The sequence below is a fragment of the Equus asinus genome, chromosome 30, assembly GCF_041296235.1.
Source record: "Equus asinus isolate D_3611 breed Donkey chromosome 30, EquAss-T2T_v2, whole genome shotgun sequence".
NCBI lineage: Eukaryota > Metazoa > Chordata > Mammalia > Perissodactyla > Equidae > Equus > Equus asinus.
In genome coordinates, this window is record NC_091819.1 from 24,502,468 (window position 1) to 24,529,003 (window position 26,536).

At 38.1% G+C, this 26,536-nt stretch overlaps 1 protein-coding gene across 4 annotated transcripts in view; it reads left to right on the plus strand.

Annotated features, from left to right (window-relative positions):
* The window catches only part of SMYD3 (SET and MYND domain containing 3), a 669,850-nt gene that overhangs the window by 204,071 nt on the left and 439,243 nt on the right, over positions 1–26,536 (plus strand). Inside the window, exon 1 of one of the 4 annotated variants that reach the window (XM_070501460.1) lies at positions 26,099–26,354. The exons of the other annotated variants lie outside the window; for them this stretch is intronic. Within the exon in view, the coding sequence (XP_070357561.1) occupies positions 26,322–26,354 (33 nt within the window). The 5' untranslated portion in view covers positions 26,099–26,321. Of the gene's footprint in view, positions 1–26,098; positions 26,355–26,536 lie in introns of those variants that run through there. 4 annotated transcript variants of the gene reach the window in all.

A 26,536-nucleotide genomic window follows, 5' to 3' on the forward strand; every position in this document is an offset into this window, starting at 1 on the left:
CTTAAAAATGTCTGTTGATTCCCTCCTGCCTACTGTATAAACTCAAGGTTCTAACGTCTGGCATTTGAGGCTTCTGCAGGCCTCATCTCATGCTACTTCCCTGGAACTGGGTGACTGCTCGCATAGACTGTCAGTAACCTGAGGGCTGGAACCGTTTTCCTAGCACCTTGCACGGTGAACAGGAAGTTGCAGGGATTCAATCACTGGATGCTTTGACTCCTTTACACGGTTGCATTGTCACCTGCACTCTGCTTTTACGCCTTCACGTTAGTGCCTTGTTGATGTGTTTCGTCACACTACCAAAGCTCGGTGATATCTGAAGCACTGTTGCTATGACAGTAGCAAGTAAACGTAGGCAGGACAAGTACATTCTCTGGGTAGGGAATTATTTGTGACAGGCTCAGGTATTTTTGAGCCAGTCTGTAAAGCTGCCCACATATATGAGAACACACAGGAGAGGTCCCTAAAGGCAGTGACAAGTCGGCAAGGCCTGGTGATGGCTGCTGTGAGTGTGTGAAAGAGTGTAAGCAGGGAGGTGGAAATCATCGTGTTCCTTGGGCTCCTAAGGTAGTGGACTTCTCCCTATGAGTCATCTTCACTCAGCAGATACAGTTTAGCTTTGAATAATCCTCAGCAGCAGTAGTTGAGTGGGCCCCTGCTATGTCAACACTGCTGGGTTTGATAATTAGATAATTATAAGGATGTGATCAGATTTGGGAAATCCATTCCTGGAAGATACCCATGTGTTTGCTCATGATTGTCAGGCAGGCTTCTAGCCTTTCTTTGGAGCAATGATGATTGCTACAAAGATAATTTTTTTGTGCTGAAAATCTTTTCCTGACGTCAGTGAGGTCTGGATGATCTTTCTCACTTCTTACCTGCTCAAAGTCAGCACAGAGAAGCTTGCAAAGTCCTTGCATTTTGTAGAAGTAAGGCATTATGCTCTCTAGTTAAAAATGTTTTAGTTTATTGGAGTAGAAGGGTATTTTCCACATTACAAGGAATGTTTAGATTTGGATGACTTTGGCATTTAAAACTTATTTTGATAATAACTTCATGTTTTCACTTACGAAATAATATGATGGCTCAGTAAGTGTGATCATTCACATATTTATCAGTAGTTATCAACACTAGTTGAGTAGGATTCAAAGGACTCTAAAGCCTTGCTATATGTCATTTCCCCTAACAGCCAAGATTCTTTTCCTGATTCCAGCCTTTGCATAGGCAGTTCCTTCCAAATTCCTTTTCATTTTTCAGATTCACTTCAAATGCCCCTTTTTCTAGGAAGTCTTTTTTAAGTCCTTTAGACATGTTCTTTTATGACAGCAATGGGAAAATATAAAATATAATTGGAGAAAGAAAAAATAAGAGTAGGCACTTCTATTATTTTATCCCTCCACTCAGGTGCGGGTATCATGAGTTGGCCAGTTTATCACCAAGGTGATAGCTAAAAAGCTCTAGTCCATCGTACTGAACGGCTGCCAAAGATGAATGGCAGCGTCTCACATCCAGGCATTTTGGAAATCTTTCCTCCTAGTCCTTTTATGTCATTCTGAGGTAGTTTAGAGGCAGTTTTGTCTCTGATCTTTCTGGTGCTCTATGAAGAATCAAATAGTTAATGGTTTTTGCAAAAGCAGGTCTGACAAAGCTGCCAGCTTTTTAATTGAAAAAAAATTGTATTGAAAAATTACTTCTAATTATCTTTATCACAAAATGATAACATGGGGATTATATGGTGTATTGTACAGTGTATTTTTTCCTAAAAATCTTGCTTACAAATTCAATTTCTGTCAATAAATATCAGGTTATGTGAACTAGGAAAATTTGGAGATTAGCAGGATCCTATTATGCGTATTTTTGTGGAGGAAGGTTTATTTTGTAAGCTCATTTCTCTGTTTTAAAAACCTAGATTTCTACACGTCGTGTCTGGTTTTCTCTAAAACAGAGTACATTTGTGATTAGTTAAATCTCCCTTTTTTTTCTTTTGCAGGGCCCCATTGTTTCTTTAATGGAGTTCACCAAATTCCTGGGTCTATTTGCATTTATATTTCTAGAATTGGGTGAGATCTGCCTTGTTAAATTGTAACTCAGGAAGAATGCTACTGGATTGACTTTTAAAGTGGCTTCCTCTTTTCCAAAACCTAATTAGTGTCCCTGAGAGCATTTCCATGTGAAATACCTTTTCCATAGTCCAGCTTGCTCTTTTCTAAATGGACTTTCAAAGTCCAGTAACTTCAGCAGGCTTTTAGATTGACCAAGTAGACACAGAGCGTGAGAGACAAGATAGAATCCTGAAAATTTGTACCTGGTAAGTAGAGGAAAAACGGATAGTATTCACAATGCCATTTATCTCAGGCAGCCATTCAGTTCAAATATGATGTATTTGACATATTGGAGCTTTTGGCTATTTTATTTTTTTTGTGATAAAGTGGCCAGTTCATGGTACTGGTACCTGACTGGAGGAGTATAATAACTCAAGTGCCTGTTCTTATGTTTTTCATCCGCATGTATTTTATACTTTGACTTTTCCATTCATGTCATAATGTGATACCATGTTTTGATAAATGCATTGTTTTACTAGAATTTGAGCCTATTCTGTGAAATGGGAAGCCTGTGAGAAGAGTGTAGGCCAGTATACTTACCAGCATTAAATATTTTTGGACAATTTAAAAATGCTTATTAATTTTAGGAGCCAGCTTGCTGGCATACTGGTTAAGTTTGCATGCTCTGCTTTGGCGGCCTGGAGTTTCTGGGTTTGGATCCTGGGCACGGACCTACACACCACTCATCAAGTCATGCTGTGGCGGCGTCCCACATACAAAATAGAGGAAGACTGGCACAGATGTTAGCTCAGTGACAATCTTCCTCAAGCGAAAAGAGGAAGATTGGTAACAGATGTTAGCTGAGGGTCAATCTTTCTCCCCCTCCTCCCAAAAAAAAGAGATTAGAAAAAACTTTGATGTTCTATTAATTATTTTAATATAGAATGAATACTTTAAAAAAGTTTTCAGTGTAACAAAGCTTTTAGAAGTCTTATGCAAATAAGTAATTTTACATTTTTCACGCCGCCACAGCATGACTTGATGAGTGGTGTGTAGGTCCGTGCCCAGGATCCAAACCCAGAAACTCCAGGCCGCCAAAGCAGAGCATGCAAACTTAACCAGTATGCCAGCAAGCTGGCTCCTAAAAATACTGGTTTGAGTGCTTAGTTTTGTATTGTTATTTTAGAATGTTGACATTACAGTTCTTGCCATTTTTATTTTCAAATGACAGAATCCCAAGTATAAGAAAATGGTCATTAATTCTCACACATTGAAGTCATTTAATTGTTCTTTGCCTAACAGCTGCTTTCTATTCAGTACATTGAACATAAAATTCTAGAATCCCTTTGTGCTATCATAAATTTTAAATGCAAACCATTCTTCCTCTTAGGTATCCTGTGCTATTGTTGTTTTGAGTTTGTAAGTTTGGTAGGCTGTTTTTCTAGAGATTGCTTTTATAGTTGGCGAGGAGGGCATTCTTTTGAGACTAAACTGTTTCCCCAACCCTGTATGTCACTGTGATATTTAGTATTATGTATTGGCAGTAAAGAAGTGGGGGAAAAATGGGTTTGGCTTGTCATTCCTAGGCTCCTTTTACTTCTAGTCCATATTGGAGACATGAGTAAATAAGGTCAAAACAAAGCAGTAGGAATCTTACTTGGATATTTTAGGTCAGAAAGAACCAGCTTAATACATTTCAGCTCAACTAATTTGTATTGACGCTCTCTATCGACATCATCATGTGGAAAAAGAAAGATAATTAAGGCTTAGTCTCTGCCCCCTTCTGGTAGGAGACATGAAAGAAATGCATAAATAACTTAGGTATTATATTGAAAGCTCCTTGAAAGCAGGACTGTGCCTTATTCTTTTTTAATTTTGCATCCAAAATTTGCATACCAAACTCAGTACATTTTAGGTGCTCAGAATATTGTATAGCAGACTGTGATAACTATGATAACAATCTTGTGTTAGAGATTTGATGTGGGGAGATCATTTGATTTGGGCCTGTAATGAAAGCTATTCTAGATGGAAGAGTCAGTCCTGACTTCCAAGAATTTAGTAGCCACTGTTCCAAATAGGCCACTGGGGGCCCTAGAACTAAGAATTAGGCCATTACGACTCTGTATGCCAAGGGAGGAAGCAACCCAATGAGATTTTTGCTGGTGGTTTATGCTTAATGAGTGTGATTGTTTTTGGTTAGGAGCAGTTGATTTAAAGTTTTCCTTAAAACTTACGCTTAAGTCTCAGTTCCCTGTGTGAGCCTCCACATGCCAGCTCTCTTCCTGATCCTGATGGGAATCTCTTAGTTCTTGAGGGCAATGTTTTCAAGTGGGAAATTTGACTGTAGGTTTTGGATTGTGTATTTTGCTTTTTGTTTTCTGTTTTTCAAAATAAACTGAGAAGGATTTTTAAAAAGACGTGAAGAGGAAGAGTAGTTTTAGGTGTCTCAGAAGCTGTGGTCTCAGGTTGTTTGGGATCCATGAAAGAAGAGGATTTCAAAAAGGAGATGGCCAACATATAAAGAGACATTAGGGGGAATAAATTCAGTGTTGAATTTAACCAGTAGAAACTCACTGGTGCTATTTTTATTTTTTTAAAATGTAGACTTAGAAGTGTGAAGATGTTTATCTTTCTACTTCAGAATAGAAGTTGAGTGATCAGGCTTTGTTATTTTTACCAAAATGATAAGTTGTTTCTCAGAATGTATTGCTCCTACTGAAAAGCTGAGTTATTCTTTTTCATTCTTGGGAAAAAATCCCCGCCTGTACTTGAACTCGAAATTCCTTCTATGTGAATTGGTTTCTTAGTTCATTGGCCTGAAAATCAGCCAGGACATTTTGAAGTATTTTATGAGGAGCTACAGATCATGGTGATTTAGAATTAGGCAGACTTAGTGACTGTGTTGTGTTCTATAATGATAGTATCCAGGATGAGGAAGAAGGAAAGTCAGAATGGTCTTATCTGAGTAATAGTTTGCTTCAATTAATTCTTTGTACAACATAGTTTTACAATATTAACCTTCAAAGTGGTGCACAAATTTACTTCTGGGATCACTATATCTTAGTGAATTGGAAGTGTAGGTTTATTTTTATGTATGTTTTATTGTACTAAGGCACTAACTACAGTGATTATTCATTGGGAAGCTGAACCTGTTAGTGGCTGCATCATGCTGTAAAGCATTCACTCACCAGGAGGTGATGTACAGATGTAAAAGAAACTGTGCTGTTTTGAATAGGAAGCTGCTTGAATGGTCGGAAATGTTCATGTTTGTATATAGAGAATATAGTTTTATTCATGAATATTAAGCAATAAAATGTATCTGTGTTGGTTTAAGTTTTTTAAAAAAATATTTTGTAGGAAAATAATGGCACAGCTAAGGTAAAGCTTGAAGATAAATTTTGTTCAGTGTTTTTAACTCAACTCAGAACTTTGAGTAAACCTTCAATTTTAATCTGTAATGAAGGCAGGAGCAGAAATATATTTTGTGGTACTGCTGAGAGGGTTCCCGCATCAGTGATGTGAGTACCTGACTCACCTATGAAATCTAGCTCTTTACGAGCCTGAAGAGAATGAGAAATTTGGTAATTTGGTTGGTTAAATTCTGCCATTAGATATCAGGAGCATATGAAAGAAGAGAGCTGGGCTGTTAAATATCATATGCCTTTATTAGGACAAGATTATAGTTGAAAAATCGTAGGACAAGCTAACTTTGTATACTTTTTAAAGAAAGGGGCCTTAAAGTATTTTTGGTTCGTTCATATTAGATTTTCTAATTAAAAATTCTGTGGTAATTAATAAAAAGTCAAACTTCAGTTAGAATTTTCTTTCTAAATATGACTATGGAAGCTTATATGTTAATTTCAAATTATCTTTTAAAAATGGTTTATCATCTCTCTTTAATATTCATTTCTTAACATCTTTATGAGAAAGTAGCCCTTATCTGTATGATATAAAATAGAAGCAGTCTGACTTGAACATTAAATTTTTTTTCTAATGTAATAAAGCTGTGAAATTACCATGACCCATAATATTTTATGTTAAAAGGCCAATTTGTGTTATATTGAAGATAACAAGGAAGCTCTTGTGCTGAAATGAGGTTTTCTATAATTCTGTTAAATTGTTGTTTGAGTTTAACGTTTTTCTTCAGGCAATTTTATATCTTGTAAGACTTTAGTACTAAATGTGAAACAGAATCTTCATTCGTTGTTTCACTAAATGAAGTCTGTGCAAGCTCTTGAACCCTTTTGGACTCTAATTACTGTGAGAGATTTAGGACACCTCATATAAGCTTGAAGCAACCTCAAGAAAAGTGAATTATGATGTTAGGCAGTAGATATATTTCTGTGAAACTACACATGTTCCTTACTCCAAATAATTGTATCAAAATTTATCCTACATCTTATGTGCCTGTTGTAGGGATTCAAGGCCAAGCAGATGTATGCTAGTGGTTCCAGGGTGAGGTGCGGCAAGGCTGCTCTAAGTGTTGGAGCCCGGGAATACAGTAATTTTCGACTAAGATGAAAGTTTCATATCCCATTGGTTGTTTTTAAACAAACAAATAAGCCTCAACCCACAGAGATTTATTACAAGGCTATTCATCTATTATTTCAGATATAAATTATTAATTTCTAGCCTATGGCCCAAAAGCAGCAAAGACATTGACAGAACATTAAGTTCAAGCTTAATGTCACAGATTTCTACAGTGATCATGCTGTAAACTAGTAGACTGTGACTAAAACAATGAATGCTGGGGACGAAGAAAATATTCCCAATTCCAGCAGTGTTCTTGAGTGGGCTTTTAGGTTGTGGGCTGGGATTTATTTGGTTTTGAGGGTGAAGATAAAAAATCTTATGGTACTTTTTTCTCACTATTTTTTTCTGCTTATGTGTTGACTGAAGTCTGTCTTTTTCATATTTTCAGTTACTTGTCATTCACTAATATTCAGAGAAATATGTGCTTTTATAGCATGTATGCAAATTACAGTGGAATTTTTTCTAATTCAGTATTTTTCTGTCTGCTTGGAACTGGTTTTCTTTTAACTAAAATATATTTCTACATGTATTATGGTTACCTCCACAGGAATTTTTTTCAAATTTATTTTGTTGCCTGCTTTGTACAGATTTTTACTGTAGTATTTTGTTGTATATGTGCTCTACAGGAATTCTGTCAAATGTATCTTATATCATGGCTTGTTTTCTTAGTTACCAATATTATCTAAAATATTGTACCATTATTTAATACTATGTGTGTGATATAAGATTTCTTTTACCAGTAAAATTATTGTGCTTTGTTCCATGCTAAATATTTGTTGATCCAATATGCTTTAAAAAAAATAACTTTGTGGGGCTGGCCCTGTGGCCGAGTGGTTAAGTTCGTGGGCTCCGCTGCAGGCGGCCCAGTGTTTTGTTGGTTCGGATCCTGGGCGTGGACCTGGCACCACTCGTCAAACCACTCTGAGGCAGCTTCCCACATGCCACAACTAGAGGGACCCACAACTAAAAATACACAACTATGTACTGGGGGCTTTGGGGAGAAAAACAAAACAAAATTTTGTGATGTTATGTTTTATTTTTAGGTTAGTAGACTGTCACTGCACATCCTAAACTTGTTATTTCTAACTGGATTCCAGTCTATAGTATATGAATATAATGATTAGTTTCCTCCTACAAAATCACTTTAAAACCACTCTCAATACTTGTATTATAAAAAGTACTTTTATAAATTGTCTGGCCTAGTCCCTTATATCATTGGGATGTATATTAGTCAGGGTTCTCCAGAGAAACAGAACCAATAGGATATATAGATATAGTTATAGATATAGATAAGAGGAGATTTATTATCAGAATTGACTCACGCAATTATGGAGGCTGAGAATTCCACTGATCTGCCTCCGCAAGCCGGATAACCTGGAAAGCCAGTGGTATAATTCAGTCTGAAGGCCTGAGAAATAGGGGAGCTGATGGTGCAAGTCCAAGCCCAAAGGCCCAAGAATGAGGGGCCAGTGGGGTAAATCCTGCTCTGAGTCCCAAGGCCCGAGAACCAGGAGCACAGATGACTGAGGGCAGGAGAAGTGGATGTCTCTACTCAAGCAGAGAAAACACATTTGCCCTCCCTTTGCCTTTTTGTTCTATTCAAGCCCTTGATGGATTGGATGATGTCCACCTGAATTGGTGAAGGCAATCTTATTTACTCAGTCTGCCAATTCACATGTGAATCTGTTCTGGAGACAACCTCACAGATGTATCCAGAAATAATGTTTCACCAGCTATCTGGACATCCCTTAGCCCAGTCAAGTTGATACATAAAATTAGCTGTTCTAGGGTGCATCTTATAAACCTGTACATCTTCTGTATCAGCAAATGTGATATGGGCACACAATTTTTATAATAAAAATCCTACTTTAAGTGCATCAGAACATATAGTTTAATAGAATCCTATAATAATAATAGCTGGTATTTATTGAGGACTTCCTATGTGCCAGGCTTTGTTCTAAGTGCTTCATATTAGTTTTATATTTCTGCATAGCAAATTACTACAAACTTAAAATGGCTTAAGATTGCACCCATTTGCTATACAGAAGTGTGTACACCAAGGGGCAGGAATCTTGGGAGCCATCTTAGAATTCCGCCAATCACAGTATATAGCAACTCATTTACTCCTTACAACAACACTGCAAAGTAGGCACTATTATTAGTGGTATTTTACAGATTAGGGGACACCTGTCCAGAGTCACAAAGGTAGAAAGTAGGAGAGGCTGAATAGCAACTCGGGCCACCTGACTTGAGAGCATAGACTTTATTTTCATCTACTCAACAGCTATTTCTGTGCTAGGAGCTCAGTGTCATAGCCATTCATTCTGTCACTCCTTCTGTATGTCTGTAATTCTCTCTTCCATGCTTTCATCATAAAGCATTCCTTAGAAGACTCTCATACTTGTGTTGTTTAGAAAACCTTTATTTGGGTCTAATTAATGCCTTTGATGTGGATTTGAATTTACTTTCTTGGCTGTTTGAGTAAGACTCTAAATCACAAACCCAACTAACTGCTGTATCCCATCCATAGACTTGTTTATTTGGTCTGTACATCGCTTTGAATTCATTTTTTCTGGTTTTTTTTTTTTTTTTTTTTCCTCCTTTGGTGAGGGTGCCAGTCTTCCTCTTCTTTTTGCTTGAGGAATATCAGCCCTGAGCTAACATCTGTGCCAATCTTCCTTTATTTTGGATGTTGGTCGCTACTTGAGCATGGCTCTTGAGTAGTGTATGTCCGCTCCTGGGATCTGAACCTGTGAACCCAGGCTGCCGAAGTGGAGCGTGTGGGACTTAACCACTATGCCATGGGACTGGCCCCTGAATTCATTTTTTTGATATGAATTTCTGCCAATACTTTTGAAATCTAGATTGAGCTTTTTTTCTGAAAAATTGGGAGATGTGTCTCCACTGGGTTAGTTCTTACATGGCAACAATTTTCTTGAGTTGGGTAGCACTTGCTCCTTTTAGTGAGGTGTGAGTAGTCCAGTTTGCTACACCCAACCTACTGTGCTAACCCCAAGTCATTGTTTTATACTCAATCTAAAGTTAAAATTGAGCTATAGATTTTTTAAACATTACAACTAAAGTAGTCTTCTGTTTCTTTACTCCACCTTGTTTACATAATTCTTTCTACCTGAATCTCTTCCCTATTGAAAACCTGTCATATTCTTCAGTGATGAATTCTAATTCCATTTTTGCACGAAAACTCTTATAGTTTCACATGACAGAAAATCCAGCTGGATATTGAATGAAGCAAAAAAGGGATTTGTTGGCTGTGAACTGAAAAATGCCTCCCAGCATTGTTAAATACAGGGGCACAAACGATGTCGTAGAACCTGGTCTCCCTCCATTGCTAGACTCTCTTTCCATGAGATGCGTCTTTCCTCAGACAGACGCTCCTGTCGTGGTGGCATAACAGTAGTCAGGATCTCTGAGTTTTTATCCTTTCAGCTCCAATCCAGCATGAAAAAGAACTTGTCTTTTTGGTTGCTTAAGCAAAATTCCCAAGATTATCTGTGATTGTATCTAATTAGCATGACTTGGGTCAGGTATGCATTTGTGAACCATTTGCTGTAACCAGGAGGATGCAGTATTTCAGTTTGCTCGACCTGGGTCACATGCCCACCCTGGAGTTAGCTCCAAGGGAGCAGGGAGACAGTTAATGGGGAAAAGATGATTCCCAGAGGAATATGGGGAACGGATGCTGACAAAATAGCACATACTTTCATCTTCTTTGCTTATTACCCTATTGGAAATTCTGTGTTCTTCTGCTAAACTTCTCTAATACTGAGTATCTGTGTCACATAGAATATTCTGCTTTGTGTTATAGTCCTTTGTTTATTCACTTATTTGCCAGACATTTATTCACTGCCAGTGATGTTGTGGGTGTTATGCAAGGAGATGGGAAAACAAAGACAAAAAAGCCGCATCAGTTGCCCTTGGGGAATTCACAGTACATTATGTGTGATTTGCCCTCCAACTGGATTATAAAGCTTAGGAGATGTCAGAAATATGATTGTGTTCACTTGCAGCACATAACATCGTGTTTTCCACTATGTTTTCTTGATATATAGTATAAAATTTGTGCATGCAGTTTATTAAAACATAGCTTCATTACTTTAAACTTGCTAGATGAATGAATCTCTGTTTGTAACCATCTTGTTTGAACTCAGACCTGAAAAAGCATTCTCACTGTAGCAGGATTGTTCTCCTTTGCCCTGCCAAGAAGTTGCTATCTCTTTGTCAGGCTCCCATGGAGCTTGGTAATTCTCGTATCACAGTTACTTGTTAGTTTGTCTTGGCTCCTGTTGTGGAATTGGATATTCTTGAGGGCAGTGAGTTGCTTAATACATACTTGTTGATCTGAATCTGTTGAACAGTGGAAATCGATGTGCTTTGATCGTGGGGAATAGTTTCAGTTCTTTTTTCACTATCTCTTCATAGTTTATTTGTTCTTAAAACTTTGTCTAGATTTTCCCTCAAGTGCTCATTTGTGTTTAGGAGGCAGATTGGGTCTTGTTCTTCATTTGGTTTTCTCTGTGTACATTTTGGAACTGGTATTGTTTTAATACTTGTCACAAAGTCAGGGTTAGTATTGATAATCAGAGAGGACTTAGGTCTCTGGACAGCTAAAGCTATCCTTGGGATAGGTTAGCATTATTATAGAAAGAAAATGATCTCCACTGACAGGCTGGGTGTTTTCTATTATCCAATCTGAATTTGTATTTCTTGTTACTATTTTGTTTGCAATAAAATCTAGGCTTTGATTTCCTGTGGTATTTGCAATTGCCAATGAAAGAAGCAAACTTGGTGTGCTTTGAGAAGGATAAAAGCCAACAGATTGAGTATTGGCTATATCCCAGGCACAGAGCCTTGTGTATATTATCTTTTAAATCTTCACAACAGTTCCCTGGGGTACTGTTTTTATCTCCGTATTTCAGGAGATAAACTGAGGCTTGGAAAGATGGAAGCTGCCCAGGGTCACATAGCTAGTCAGTGGCAGAATTGGGCCCGTAACCCAGGTATCTCTGACTCCAGAGCTCATGGTCGCAACACTTGGAAAGCACAGAGGCATTTAAAAATCCCAAATTCACATCTTGCCACCCATGCCCACCCTCACCGCCTCCCCCCGCACCCCGTCCCTGTGAAGGTTGATAGCATCTTCATTCTGGTAAGACATTAAACATTTGCTGGACTAATTTCCTCACCCATATTCCTAGGAAGGCAATTTTGTGGGTTTTTTTCATCTCTTCTGTAATAACAACAGTAGACTATAGATAGCCAATACATTACCTTTCATATCTTTAAGTATCTTTAATCTTTTGACACAAACAAAAGCAATTGTCTAACATACATGCAGATATGTACTTTTCAACTGTGCTAATAAATTTCATCACTTATTTTAAACATTCAGGTGTTTAAAAAATTTTTATGTGCATTATAAAAAATTAAAATAATAAATAAAAGTACAGATCAGAAATTCAAGTGCCCCAGAAACCCTACTTCTTAGAGACCACCGCTGTTAACAGTTGGGTCTATGTCTATATCTATATTTAATATATACACTCCTGCATGCACACCACATATAATTTCCTTTTAATGGTTGTATACTATTCCATTGCATGAAACATATTAAAATTTAATTTGCCAGTACCCTATTGGGTTATTTCCAACTTTTTTCATTGCAAGGAACATCAATATGTATATATATCTTTACATAATAAAATGGCTTTTTGCATAGGATAAAATAATAGAAATTAAATTAATAATAATAATAAATTAGTTATTAAGTTCTGGTGAGTTTTAAATCTTGAAATTTTACGTGATAAAACCTTGAGACTTTTACTCTTTTTCCCTGTGAAATTTTTGAGGCCATAACAATTCTAAGCAGACCTAGATATTTTCTCTGGCTTTTAAAAGTAGAGATGTTTGTTCCTTCTTTATATGATGGAGTATAATATACAGGGGATGTTGTGTGTTCCTGATGGTCTGGTCATCATCACTACATGATGATAGCTTTTTGGACTGCCTTAGTTTTAAGGCCATTAGATCTAGAAAGTTTTAACCTGGTAGAGGTATATCTTTTACTTTTAGAGCAAAACTTACATTTTGTTTCTGATAATTTAGAAAGGACTACTTGGAGCCAAATGTGGCAGTTCGTATATGATATCTGAAATTGTACTGCAAACACAGGAGAACCCCCTGTATGTTCACAATTTTCTTTTTTACATTTGAGCACTTTGAATTTAAATCAGTCCATTAGGCATTAGTTGAGTTTGTAAGCTTTACTATGCTTTTTGGTTATAGAAAAAAGATTAACATTCAATATTTATACTTATTTTCAATTTATTACCTTTGTAGTGCTTGATATTACTATGCAGTTATAATTTATCCCCCCCCCCCTTTCTTTTGGCCAGCTGTAACAGCTGCAAATTATTATTTTTTTACCTTAGTAAGCACCTTCTTGAATACTTTTTCTCTTAGAAGTTCCTTCATATTTCTCTTTGGCTTTTGACAGAACTGCCTCTGAACCTGCAGGTTTAAATAGACAATGGAAAAAGCCTATGTTGTTTATTGTCTTTCCAGGAGAGAGTGCAGCAAGACAGAAAAAGAGCAACTAGACTGTCCCATCCCTCTTTATGTTAAGCATCTCTTAAAAACTAAAGGGGATGGCATATTCATTATACTGAAAAACACTCCTGCAATTGTCATTCATAAATAATATTGGCAGTTAAATCCAAGATGTCCTGTTAACGGGAACCAAACATAAAGCTATCTACCTCTAAAATATGGAAGTCACTGTCCAGTGAGACAAGAATAAATGGAGATAATACATATTTAGGACTGAAATGGAAGTCTTGGAAGGGAAAATCTTTTAATTTAATTAAAAGCATTACTAATACCAGATAGATTCATAGCAGCCTCTGATTGATGCAATGGATCTATGGTATTGACACAGAAAAAATAAATGAATTTTTGATATTTGATGCTTAAGAAACTATTCTTACTTTTGCCAGAAAATTTATTTATACTGCTAGAATTAAAAAAAAAAGAAAAGAAGGGGGCCCTTCCCCATGGCTGAGTGGTTAAAGTTTCACGTGCTCCGCTTCAGTGGCCTGGGTTTGCAAGTTCAGATCCTGGGTGTGGACCTACTCCACTCACCAGCCATGGTGTGGCAGTGTCCCTCATACAAAAAAATAGAGGATGATTGGCACAGATGTTAGCTCACAGCTAATCTTCCTCAAGCAAAAAATGAGGAAGAGTGGCAACAGGTGTTAGCTCAGGGTGACTCTTCCTCAGCAAAAAAAGAAAAAAAAGAAAAAGAAAAAAGAAAGAATAAAAAAGAAGAAATGGATTGCTGCTTAAGTTTGACCTTAAAAACAAATGCTGCTATTGTTTCTTTCACATAAGAAGGGTTATTATGTAATCCAGAATCACTGACCTGTATTTGTTGAGAATTCCTGATTTCAGTATTACGAGGATAGGCCATAGTGTTTGATGCATTGTTACCACCCTTTGATTCTGCCTCCACTTCTGTATTGACAATGACTTCACTAGTATAACTAGTTACATCCTAAATGCAGATTCCAATATTCTTTTTCTATTCCTGTATTCTGTTTGAGCTCTCTGAGGCATATGTTGTTGACTGCTCCCTGCTTGAGACCCTTTCATGACTTTCAAGTCATATGTGTCACCTTGTTTGCTAAAACTCCACTGACCTCTAAAGGTTGGTCTTCCTCAAGGATTATTCTTGTTTCTCTTTATTTTCAAATTTTTATTTATTTTTTTTTGATGAGGAAGATTGGCTCTGAGCTAACATCTATTGCCAAACTTCCTCTTTTTGCTTGAGGAAGATTGTCCTATAGCTAATATCTATGCCAGCGTTCCTCCACTTTATATGTGGGTTGCTGCCACCGCGTGGCTTGATGTGCAGTGTGTAGGTCTGTGGCTGGGATCTGAACCTGGGAACCCTAGGCCACTGAAGTGGAGCATGCAAACTTAACCACTACACCACTGGGCTGGCTACTTTGTTTCTCTTTATTACTCACTTTTCTGCATTGGTTTCCAAAGGATGTTGTCCTTTTTTGTAGATTCAATAATTGCTTATTCACCAATGAGAGCTTATTCAGCAATCTTTTTCTTTATTTCAGACCACCCTCCTGAGTTCCAACCCTGTATCTCTAACCGCTGCCTGTTTACCACACATGCCCATCTCATTATCCAATCTGTTTAAAGTGTGGATGGGGGGCCAGCCCGGTGGCGCAGCAGTTAAGTGCGCACGTTCTGCTTCCGTGGCCCGGGGTTCGCTGGTTTGGATCCCAGGTGCGGTCATGGCACTGCTTCGCAAGCCATGCTGTGGTAGGTGTCCCATATGTAAAGTAGAGGAAGATGGGCACGGATGTTAGCTCAGGGCCAGCCTTCCTCAAAAATAAAAAAAAAATAAGTTAAGTGTGGATGGTTATTTAGCACTTTCCCTCAAATTTGTACTCACTATTTCCTTTACTGTTTGGTATTGTAGTCCTCAATGTAAATTTCTCAACCTAGAAACCTTTGAATCAGTCTTAAGATTTCCAACGTCTCCGTGATCTTTAAGAACAGTAAGCAAATGTATATTGCTTCTGTTAGCTATAGATGTTGTTATTTAAGTTAATTTTATCTTATTTTAATAAGATTTGAAACTTTTGATTTTATGAGGTTTTCTATAATCTGAACTGTGATTTTAAAAAAGTTTCTCAGCCAATCCTGTTCAAGGGGTTGGTGACAGTTCTGTAATTTTATATTGAACGTAGAAGGAAAGCGTGACTTGTCATCTAGAAAATTTGATAACACGTAGTTTTCTGGACTGTATTTCAGAAAATAAACTATTTTTTTTTTTTTTTGAGGAAGACTAGCCCTCAGCTAACCTCTGCTGCCAACCCTCCTCTTTTTGCTAAGGAAGACTGGCCCTGAGCTAATATCCATGTCCATCTTCCTCTACTTTATATGTGGGATGCCAGAGACAGCATGGCTTGCCAAATGGTGCCATGTCTGCACCTGGGATCTGAACCAGTGAACCCCGGGCCGCCGAAGCGGAACGTGCACAATTAACTCCTGCACCAACCACCAGGCTGGCCCCTAAACGATTTAGCTTTATAGATAAATATACATTTGTAAAAATGTATACTATGTATGATATAAATATATATTATACTATTATATAGATATGTGTTATCAAAATAATTTGTATATAAATGTGCACTGACTGTAAGTTAAGGAAAACACTGGCCAGTGAGGAAAAAAATTTCTTTTATCGTAAATGTTGACGTTTTCTTAAAAAGACAATTTATTGTTGAAGTAGATGAAGTGCGATTTCTAGGTTGTCTTTAAGGACACTGAACATGTGTATGCTGTTCTGTAAAATCATTACAAACAGAAAAGAAATGATTTGTTCACAGCTAAAGTTGTGGGGAAAATGTTATCATTTCACGGATAGTTGTAGAAACAAGTACTAGAAAAGCTTAATAGGAAGAAAATCTGTCTGGTGTTCCTAGTCATGACTGAGGCTTTGCTGATTGTGTGGAAATTGTTCCTGTCTGCATGAGCAGTCTGCGTGTCCAGACTTCAAAATGGTCTAATTAATAACAAGAACTTCCTTCCTTTTTTGTTCAGAATCAATTTATTTTGAATATGTCCTTCTGACCTTTTCTAGATAAAAGTAGAAGGTTAACTCTTCCAAGGATGTCCTGGGGTTCAACACCCGCTCCCCACATGCATGCACACATATACATAAAACAAAACACCAAAATGAAACCTTCGCGCTTTCTCTGAGAAATTTAGTCTTTAGAATTCATACTTTCTTTGAGGATTGGTTTTGCTCTCCTTTTGATAAATTCTGACTTTCTTGTTCTATGGCTGTCATCTCAGTTGTTTAATGATTTATTTTTCTTGCTGAAAGAATTGAGTTTTCCAGATCATATGACTATACCTTGTATTGGTGTCAAGGTCAAAATCTTTTAATTTTATTGATGGAACTGTTATTGTAACCTGAGCGTCTCCTGCTGTATATTTAAATCCTGTCATATTGCCTAAAAATGGTTATATCTTGGCTTTGGGTCTAGCTGATACTTTTATTAAATTCCTCAGCTACATCTAGTTTATTTTTCTTTGAGAGAAGTATAACAGAATACCGCCAGTGTCGTGATTGCAAATAGATTGTTACCATGGCAACCTGACAGTTTTTAATATTAGAATTCTCTTGTTAAAGCAAAACTTATGACATTGGGGACCTTTTCCTGACTGCTTAAACTTTATGGTGTCTCTTACAGGTGGCATTACTCTAAGTCCAGTCAGAAAGCTGTTATCTTGAGTAAGACAACAATTAAACACTTTTTATCTGCTTGTCAGCCCCTCAGCTGCTGTGTTAGGAAGACGTATGCTTTCTCAACTATAGTCCCTCTCTTTGCTGTTGGGTCTTTCACAGTTAGGCGCCAGTGCGATTTGTAAGAGACACTAAGTAAAGAGAATCAGAGTTTTTACCAGATACCAAAGAGCTTTGCCACCTACTAACTACATGAGTGGTCTTGGGAAAATTGTTTAGGTTCCCTGGTTTTAAATATTATAAGTGAGAGTATTAATCCCTGTGTTATTTGTCTCATGGGCTTGTTTTAATAAAGTAATATATAAAATATTTATTACTGTTTTTTATTCACAGTGGATAACAGGAATAACTAATATGTATTCACCATGTTAGGTTTATGTGTTATCTCATTTAATTCCACCATAATCCTGTGAAATAAATATATTATTCTCAATATATATGTGAAGTTTATAGGCAGAGAGCTTAATTGGTTTGCCCAGATCACGCAACTATTAGGTGTCTAGGTGGAGTTGGAACCGGAGTTCTGTTTCTGTTGCTTTTCCCATTAATTCTTGTGTCTACCATGGTACCTCACACAAAGTTGACACTGTATATTTGTTGAATAAATGGATACTGAGCTGAATATTTCCTGGAAATGGTAGTCTGCCCTCAGTAAGACTGACCATTTGTAGGTAAGCTGAATGTGGACTAGTTAAGAAATTAGAAATTACTAATTCTGCAACAGGGTAGGCTCTACTTGTTTCTATAATTGTCTTTATATTTTCTCATTCGTCAGCCCTTACTGAGTGAATACTATGTGCCAGGGACTCAGGTATGCAGAGATGAGGACAGTCTCTGCAGCCTATGGCCTAGTTGACAATTTGGGTAGTCAGGCCCTTTGGAGGATACATGAACTTCTTCACGTATGTGTAATATTTTATTAAACAATTACTTCATCATCAAGATAGCTTTGTTATTAAGGCCTAGAGACTATTCCATTCTTTGACCCTTTATTAGTACTTAAAAACAGCAAGAAATGTATTACTCTGAAGTTCTAAATAAATACAATTTGACATAGATACCTTATGTGCTACAGGCATTATGTCATATACAAAACTTCAAGCCAAATTGTTATTCATTCATCTTACATTCTTTGAAAGCCACTTATTGAGTGCCTGTTATATTTGAGAGCCACTTATATTTGGTTGCAATCTTAGTATAAGAGTTATTAATTGTTGGTTCATTTCCTCAAATATGAGAGTCACAGTACTGTCTACTATTCATAGAGGGCTCCTGCCCTTAGAGCACATGGGAAGGGCATCACACCCAGGCTGTGGGTGTCTGGGAAGGCTATGGAAAGGACAGGACCTCTTAGCCTAGTCTCAAAGTCTTTGCAGCAAGACACAAGTTGGGACAAGGGTTAATGGGCAGAGGAGGGAGCATATGTCAAGGCACAGATATAAAAGATGTTGCTTTTGGGAAACTGCTGAGTAATTCAGTATGGCCAGAGCATAGCCAGGAGGCAGGAAATTGGTCAGAAATGAGGCTAAAGATAGGCAGGTGCCAAGGAGTTGGACCTTATCTTGAAGGAGAACTACCTACACATTTTTAATTTGACAAGGGACATGGGATTTGGCGAGTGAGTTACCTACTTTAGAAAGCTCTTTTTGGCTTCAGTTTGGAGGATGGTTGGTGGGACAGTAAAACTGAGACTAGAAGACTACTGCAGTAATCAAATCAAGAAATGATGTGGTCCTGTACTATGGCAGTGGTAGCAGTGGGTGGTGTGATGGGAAGAAGAAGGGAATGAGAAAATTTTAAGTAAGTGGAGAGGCTGACCCCATGGCCTAGTGGTTAAGTTTGGCGCACTCTGCTTCAGTGGCCTGGGTTTAGTTCCCAGGCATGGATCTACACTGCTGGTTGGCAGCCATGTTGTGGCAGCAACCCACATACAAATTAGAGGAAGATTGGCACAGATGTTTAGCTCAGGGTGAATCTTCCTCAAGCAAAAAGAGGAAGATTGGTAACAGATGTTATAGCTCAGGGTGAATCTTCCTCAGCCAAAAACAAACAAAACAAAAAAAGAAAGTGGAATTGCTAGTGCTTAGAGACTCCCATTTTGGGTGGGGGGTAGAAAGAAAGGAGTCAAAGAGGATGCCCATGTTTCTAACTTGGCAAACTTGGGGAGTGATTGGTACTTCCTTTCATAAAGACAGCAAATATGCAAGAGAAGTTAACAATAGTGGGGAGAGAGAGGAGGGGGATTTGCATATGTCACTCATGAATTCCTCTTTGGACATATTGAGCATGAGATACCTGTGGGGCATCCAAGTGGATGTATTCCGAAAGGAACTGGATGCTATATGGGAATGAATCTCAAGAGACATTTGGGGAGGAAATTGAGATTTGAGAATTCAAAAGCATATAGATGATAACTGATTGTGTGGAGGTAGAAATAACACAGGGAGAGAGTGGAAATGAAGAATACAGTAGGAATATTGATGGAACCCTCTAGAACAGGAATATTTAAGAGGCTAGCTGAAAAAAGAGAACCTAGCAAAGGTGATTGAGAGGGAGAGAAGTTAGAAGAAAACCTGGAGAGAAAGATGTCATAGGAGAAAAAGCATTTCAAGAAGGAAATCAACAGTTTCATGCTGTAGAGAGGTCAGTTACGATGAGGACTGAAAAGTATAAATTGATTTCAATAATGAAGAATCCTTTGATGAACTTTTCTAGAGCACCTTAGTGTAACGAGTGTTGGATCTCTTTAAGAAATTGGGCTGTGAAAAAGCAGAAAAGACTAGGATGGCAGTTAGAAGGAGAATGCAGTTTTTTTGGTGGTTGGTTGTTTTTTAAAGAGATTTGAGCTTAGGGCAAGTAAGGATACACATTTAAAGGTAAGTGGGGGATAGGGTTATTAGTATCAGGGTGAGATTTCTGAGAAGATGAGAGCAAAGGAATTAGCCTTGAGTCCTGGGATAGACACTTTCCCTCGGAGACTGTTGTGGGTGTTCCACTGTGTAGGCTACAACATTTCTTGGAAGTGGTCTCACCAGTAGGAGGACCTCAAAAGTGTCCCATGTCCTCAAAAGTGGAAGCACCTCCTCATGTGCCAGTGTGTACATTGTACCACTTTGATGTCACAGTCCTCTAATTTTTTAATTCACCTTCTGATAATGGCTTAAAATAAATCACAGTTTAATGAAAAGTAAACATCAACTACACTTATATTAAAGCAGCCTTCTGAAAGCTCCGGGTACTCTAGGATGCTGGCAAACTATTCAAGTACATCATTCATATAGATGGGGTAGAAGAAGTGAATGATTTGTTGTACAGACTGCACAGCCAGCAGAGCTCAGAAGTGGCCTACCAATGCTGGGCCCTCGTGGGGGTTGTCCACTAGGTCTGATGTGATATTTAGGGATTCACAATCCCTTCTTGGTGAAGAGCTACAAATTGGCTTCCTAACTACCACCATGTATAGAACAGTAGCATATGTGATCTGGTTCGTCCACAGTGCTTTCAGAGCCTAGATGCAGTAGGAGACAAGTGTTGGGGCTGATCCAGTGGTGCAGCAGTTAAGTGTGCACGTTCCATCTCGATGGCCTAGGGTTTGCCGATTTGGATCCTGGGTGTGGACATGGCACCGCTTCGCAAGCCATGCTGAGGTGGCATCCCACATATAAAGTAGGGGAAGATGGGCGTGGATGTTAGCTCAGGGCCAGTCTTCCTCAGCAAAAAGAGGAGGATTGGCAGCCGATGTTAGCTCAGGGCTAATCTTCCTCAAAAAAAAAAAAAAGAGAGAGAGACGGATGCTTTACCCACTGAGTGTGTCAGCTTGGAATTCTTGTTCTTCATGGTTCTCCTTGATTTCATCTGCAGATTTTCTCAACTCATGCTTCAATTTTCAATCTCAACACTTAACATCAACTAAAATTATTCTCTTGATAATGGTTATCTATTGACTCTTTCCTTATGTTTTTTCAACATCCCCCATTCTCCTTGCCTCACCTCTCTCTGTCATTTGCTCACCTCCTTATGTTGCTTTCTGTTTCAGAGACTTCTATTTCAGCATGACCATTTTACCCTGGAATGCTCTCAAGTAATAGGCTGACAACACCTGCTCACAGTATTTTTTTTAAGAAAACTTGTAGTATGTCATGCCTTTTACTGTGTCACATAGTTTACAGCAGCATATACAGTACCTACAAAAATTATATTGTGCTGTGCTGGAGTGACTACTGTGTTAGAGTGGGTTTTTGTTAGCAATATATTTGCCCATATAGTGATCAAATCTGCCTGAATACGTGACAGTTTAGTAAGTTAAAGATACAGGCATATTGGATTGGTTGTGGGCGGTAGTAATGACTCCTTTACTGCCTACCTGTATGATAATCATATTCATTTTTTCCCAAGACCAATATTTTCTTCTTTCTATTGTAATTAGCTTTCTCATTCTGCAAGTTAACTGTAATAATAAATACTGAATACTTGGCATGTTTTCTCAAGTATGAAAATAAAAGCTTATGCTTAATGTTTAAATTACAGCTGAGCATAGGTCCAGACATATGGTTATTAGTGTTGCTTAAATCACTGGGACTTCTTGTCAGTGCTGTTACAGATGTTCTCAAAGGGCCTTCAAATTGCTTCTTTTTCTGTCCCCTTTTAAGTAAAAGAAATACATTTTTAAATGAATGAATTTCAAAATTATTTAGCCCTTTATTTGGAGGTCCATATATAAAGAGCAGCAACTATTGAGAAATCCAGATGCACTAGGCTTGCTTAGATGCCTCCCGGTCTCTAAACATTTGTTCTGGTGTTTCTGGCTGAAAGCCAGCAGCAAATTATACTTTCCATGCAACTGTTAGCTTGCTCTCCCTTCTAAGAGCATGATCTGAAAAATGTACTCATAAGACACCGAATTTGAATCGCAAATTTGTGTGTGAATATTATTTTACAGGCAGTCAGGAAAGAAACCAAAGGGGAACATTTCCCTAATTTGTTAGCAAGCTGTACACATAATTTGTAACTGATGCTCATCTTGACCATATAGTCATGAGTATTCTGTAGGATATGGAAATGCCAATATTTTCGAATCGTTCTTTTCTTTTTATTGAAATCACTTTATCAGCCTACATATTTTCTGTTGTACTTAAAGTAAAAGCTTGTTGAATTGTACCATCACAAGGTAACAAATAGTATTTTTTTTGTTGTAAGGAGAATATATAAAGGGAATATATAGAGAGATATATATAAGGGGAAATTATATATTTTATAGTGTACAAAATTGCTTTAAAAGAAGTATATAACCTCAGAAATTTGTTTATTAATATTTTTCTTTCAACTGCTTAGTATTTGGTGATAGGGTAGTTGATGATGAAGATGTCAGTGTGGTGAATTATGAAGACTCTGTCTAATTATGTGTGTTTACTTCAGAATAAAGCTAGATTTTTTTTCCCTGTCTGGGCAAGAGAAAAGAGATGGAGTGAGGAAAACAAAAGAATATAGAGTTTTTTTCTCTTCATTTTATGAGGCTGATGTGATTTTATTCCTTCTGTCTTGCCTGTCATGGTATTGTTTATTGATATTAGGAGAGCTAAACTTCAGACACTTGAAAGAAAAGCTGTGAAATGAAAGATCACCAAAATGGCTATGGCCTTGACAGTGTGCTGATGTGTCTGAAACCCTCACCCTCGAAGTTAAAGTCAAAGTCAAGACCTTGAAGTTTTTTTTTTTAAAAGATTGGCACCTGGGCTAACAACTGTTGCCAATCTTCCTTTTTTTTTTAATTTAAAAAATTTTTTTAAAAGATTGGCACCTGGGCTAACAACTGTTGCCAATTTTTTTTTTTTCCCCTGCTTTATCTCCCCAAACCACCCCTGTACACAGTTGTATATCCTAGTTGCAGGTCCTTCTAGTTGTGGGATGTGGGACGCCACCTCCACGTGGCCTGACGAGCGGTGCCATGTCCGTGCCCAGGCTCCGAACCCTGGGCCGCTGCAGCGGAGCTCGCGAACTTAACCACTCGGCCACGGAGCTGGCCCCTGAAGTTTCTTATAAGCCCAATTTTAAGATTGGGCAAGCTGTTGTCTTCACAGGTCCGCTTCATTTGTGAAGAAACTTCCTGTAGAGGAATCATACCGATGGAGTTTATAATTTAAAAAATTAACCATATATTCTCTTTCTTGTTAGCTGTTGCTCCCTCCCTTGACTAGCTTCCTCTCTGTTCTTATGCTAAGATAGTTAACTTGACTGTATTGCTTTTTATTCCATAGCCAGGATTAACCACGTAAGTTTTGAGTATCATCCAAACACCCCCTTACAGTTTGGAGGAGCATACTTTTGGTCACCAAGGAGATGGCTCCCTTTAGATCAGTGTACTTGATTTGGCCAAGTTATGATTGTTTTCTCCTCATAGGCCCACACACTTATTTTGATAAATATTCAAGTGAATCTCACCGTCTGCATTGATAGTTTTGGAATTATTTTGATCAGAATGCCTCCCTGTATTCATAATATTTGCAAATGCTCCCTACTGAGGGAAGCTTGCATGTAACTACTGACCTGGGTTGCCCTCAATTGTGGACCCTGTTGGTGAGTCCGTGACCACTGCTAGGGGCCAGGTAAAAATCCTCTCTAGCCATTAGCAGCTATGAATAATAACACATTTACCGAGCATTTGCTATGTACTCTGCACTGTGCTAAGCGCTTTACTTGAATTATCTTAGAAAATATCTTATAAAATGCTGGTTCCATCAGTGTTTAGTCATTAAAAGAAAAGTTAGAATAAGATTGCTAGGTTGGAGACAAAACTGGTAATGTTCTACAGGCAGGAAAACCACAGCTTTTTAGGCTTCTCCTTTCTGTTGGACAGAAGGCTACAAGTTAGCATGTAGTTCTGCAGTGTCTGCAGTCTGCTGGAATAGTAAATAACAGAGTCAAATTCAGGGCCATTCCTCTAGAGAATTAAATGAACCTCGGGCAAGCCTGTTGAATGGTACCCCGGTGTGACTCAGAGGGCATGTGGCTCTCTCACCTTTTCCTTTTTTTCATGTTTTTGATAATTTTAATAAAATGGCTTCTTTCTATTCCATAACTGAGCTCCTTTTCGTCACAGGCCTCCACCTCAGCCCAGATGGGGAGGGGGTAAGGTGAGGAGTGTGCATCACAAGGACAAACTTGCCAATTCATGGTGCCTCTGTTTCTTCCAGTTTACATGGTTTCTCTTGGGTTGCTCAGCTTCTTTCAGGTTAATGCTCAACCCTTTGCATTTTCCCCTTCACATGCTCACGGTGACAGGGGGAGCACGGCTGTCCTCTGGTCCTTATTCGTTTCTGCCCCAGGTGGTTTATCTAGTCAGGTCCCTGGCCTGGCCTGGCCTGGCCTTGGCTTCTGTTCTTGTGACCTCTCCTCCCTGGCCTCAGTTGTCTACTTCCAGCCACCCTGTCTGTGTCTCCATATCACCCCACTGGGTCTCAGGGAAGTTCGGGATCCCCTGCACACCGTACACACATGTCTGTAGGGGGCCGGGAGCTCAATGCTGGATTTTCCTTCCTGTTCCGTCTTGGCCACAATGTTGAACCAAATAGGAGGCTTCTCTTAGAGCTGTTGTTCTGAATCCAGGCTGCACATCAGAATCACCTGATGACTCTTCAAAGAAAATTACCAATGCCTGAGTACCTCACCGAGACAACGAAAATGTCTGGGGGTGGGGCCAGGCATTGGGATGGCCCAAAGGCTGCCCAGGTGATTCTAATGTGCACTTATGCTCAGGGAAGCATGTCCCCACCAGTGCTGAGGTTCTTGCCCCTTCCTCATCCCTAATTGTTAACACCAATGTTTAGGGGATTTAGAAATCACGGTTTCCCTTGACAAAGCTTGGCTTTCAAGAAAGTTGTCTTAAAAATCATTAAAATAATGATTTCTGGGTGTCAAAATGGAACATTGAGTTTTTTTTTTCTATTCCTGTTTCAGCAAATATAAGTATCCCTTAAGCAAAGTGATGCCACTGGAACACAGAGGCAGGGTCAGGTATAGCAAAACAAAAAGCAAAGCTAGTTAAAATATTTAAAAAATAATGTTCTCATACCTTAGTGTCATTATCTCCAGGTGTGGTAATTGACGCAAAGAAAGGTTTAGTATGACTTGCCCAAAGCCACTTAGCAAGTGATGGAACTGGAGTTTAAACCAAATTGTGTCATTCTTCCCATTTGGATGTGGAGGTAAGTTCTTCTGGTGTCCAGACTAAACAGATAGAATGCCAAATACATTTTAAATAGTGATTATATGCATGGGCTTTTGCTACAGGAGGTTTTAAAACTTGTAATGAAACTGTAACTTGAAATCTTTAGCTCATCTGATGTAATCATTATTCAAACATTCATTTATATAAGAAAATATATTTTAAGTTCAGAACAACTTTGGACTTTAAATATCAGACTTTTGAGGATTGTCTTTATTAGTATTTTATCAGTTAATATTCTTGAAGTTCTAAAATGATTGTTGCTTTTTAAGATGTAATTTTATTAAGTTATGTCTTGGGGTCAAATATTTTCCAAAGATATACAACTCTACTTTTATAATAAAGGTCAATGGGAGAAAATATTTCTGTTTGAATTTGGAATTCAAAAAGTCTGATTATCAGGTGTTTGAGAGGCAACAAATATTGAGTGTCTAGTATGTGCCAGGCCCTATGCTAGGTGCTGAGTATACAGAGATGAATGAAAACAGCATCTCTGTATTTGCAGCTTTATTGGGAAGTCATTACTACATACAAATTTCTAAAATAGTCTTTTTCAGACATTATAAGAGTTGGTAAAAAAAAACAAGCACTAATTTTCTCAGAATGTGAGTATAGAACTTGTGTCAGTCTTGTCATACTCAAAAGTTTACATTGAGTGAAACTTGGGGAAATAATTTGTATGGCAAATTTTAAGTAAATTTGGACTTCCCAAGACTGGAAAATATTTGCTTGTAAGAGGCATTGATGTGGGCATGGTGGTGATTTGTGATTGTCAGATTTAAAAAAAAAAAGTGCTGGCAAGTGCCAGAAGGAAAGGTTTTATTATTATCTTTCATTAAGGTTTTTGTAGGGTGGAAGCTTTGCTTTAGAGTCAGACCTCAGAGGATGGAAATTTTGCTCACGTTTCATGCTATTGGGAGAATTCACCTTGTAGACCAGGTGACCCTTGGAAGATAAGTGTTTGCATGCTGCAGATGTCAAAGAAAAGCTGAAAGAGCCCTGAGCCTGCTGCATCTTTGTTCTGCATTTGTGACACTGTACCAGATGCTCGATGCAGAAGTACTGCAGCCCTCGCCTGTTGGGAAATCTTAATCTAACAGCTGAAGGATTGCTGACGTGCAGCATCTGATGGCCTGTACACCAGTTTGCAGCGTGTTCACCAACACTCCTGATGTTGCCTCTGAAGACGTGTTTAAGGCTGCAGGTGACATGGAGGGAGCCTCTCTAGCAGGACTTCATTTCTAAGAAATATATGCACTCTTTTTTCAAGAGCGATATACAGTGTTTAATTTTTCTGTTAGTTGGTTTACTATTTTACTTAAATATTGACGTGTTAAATTTAAGCACTGAACGTTAATCTGATGTAAACACCTCCTTTTGTTATTT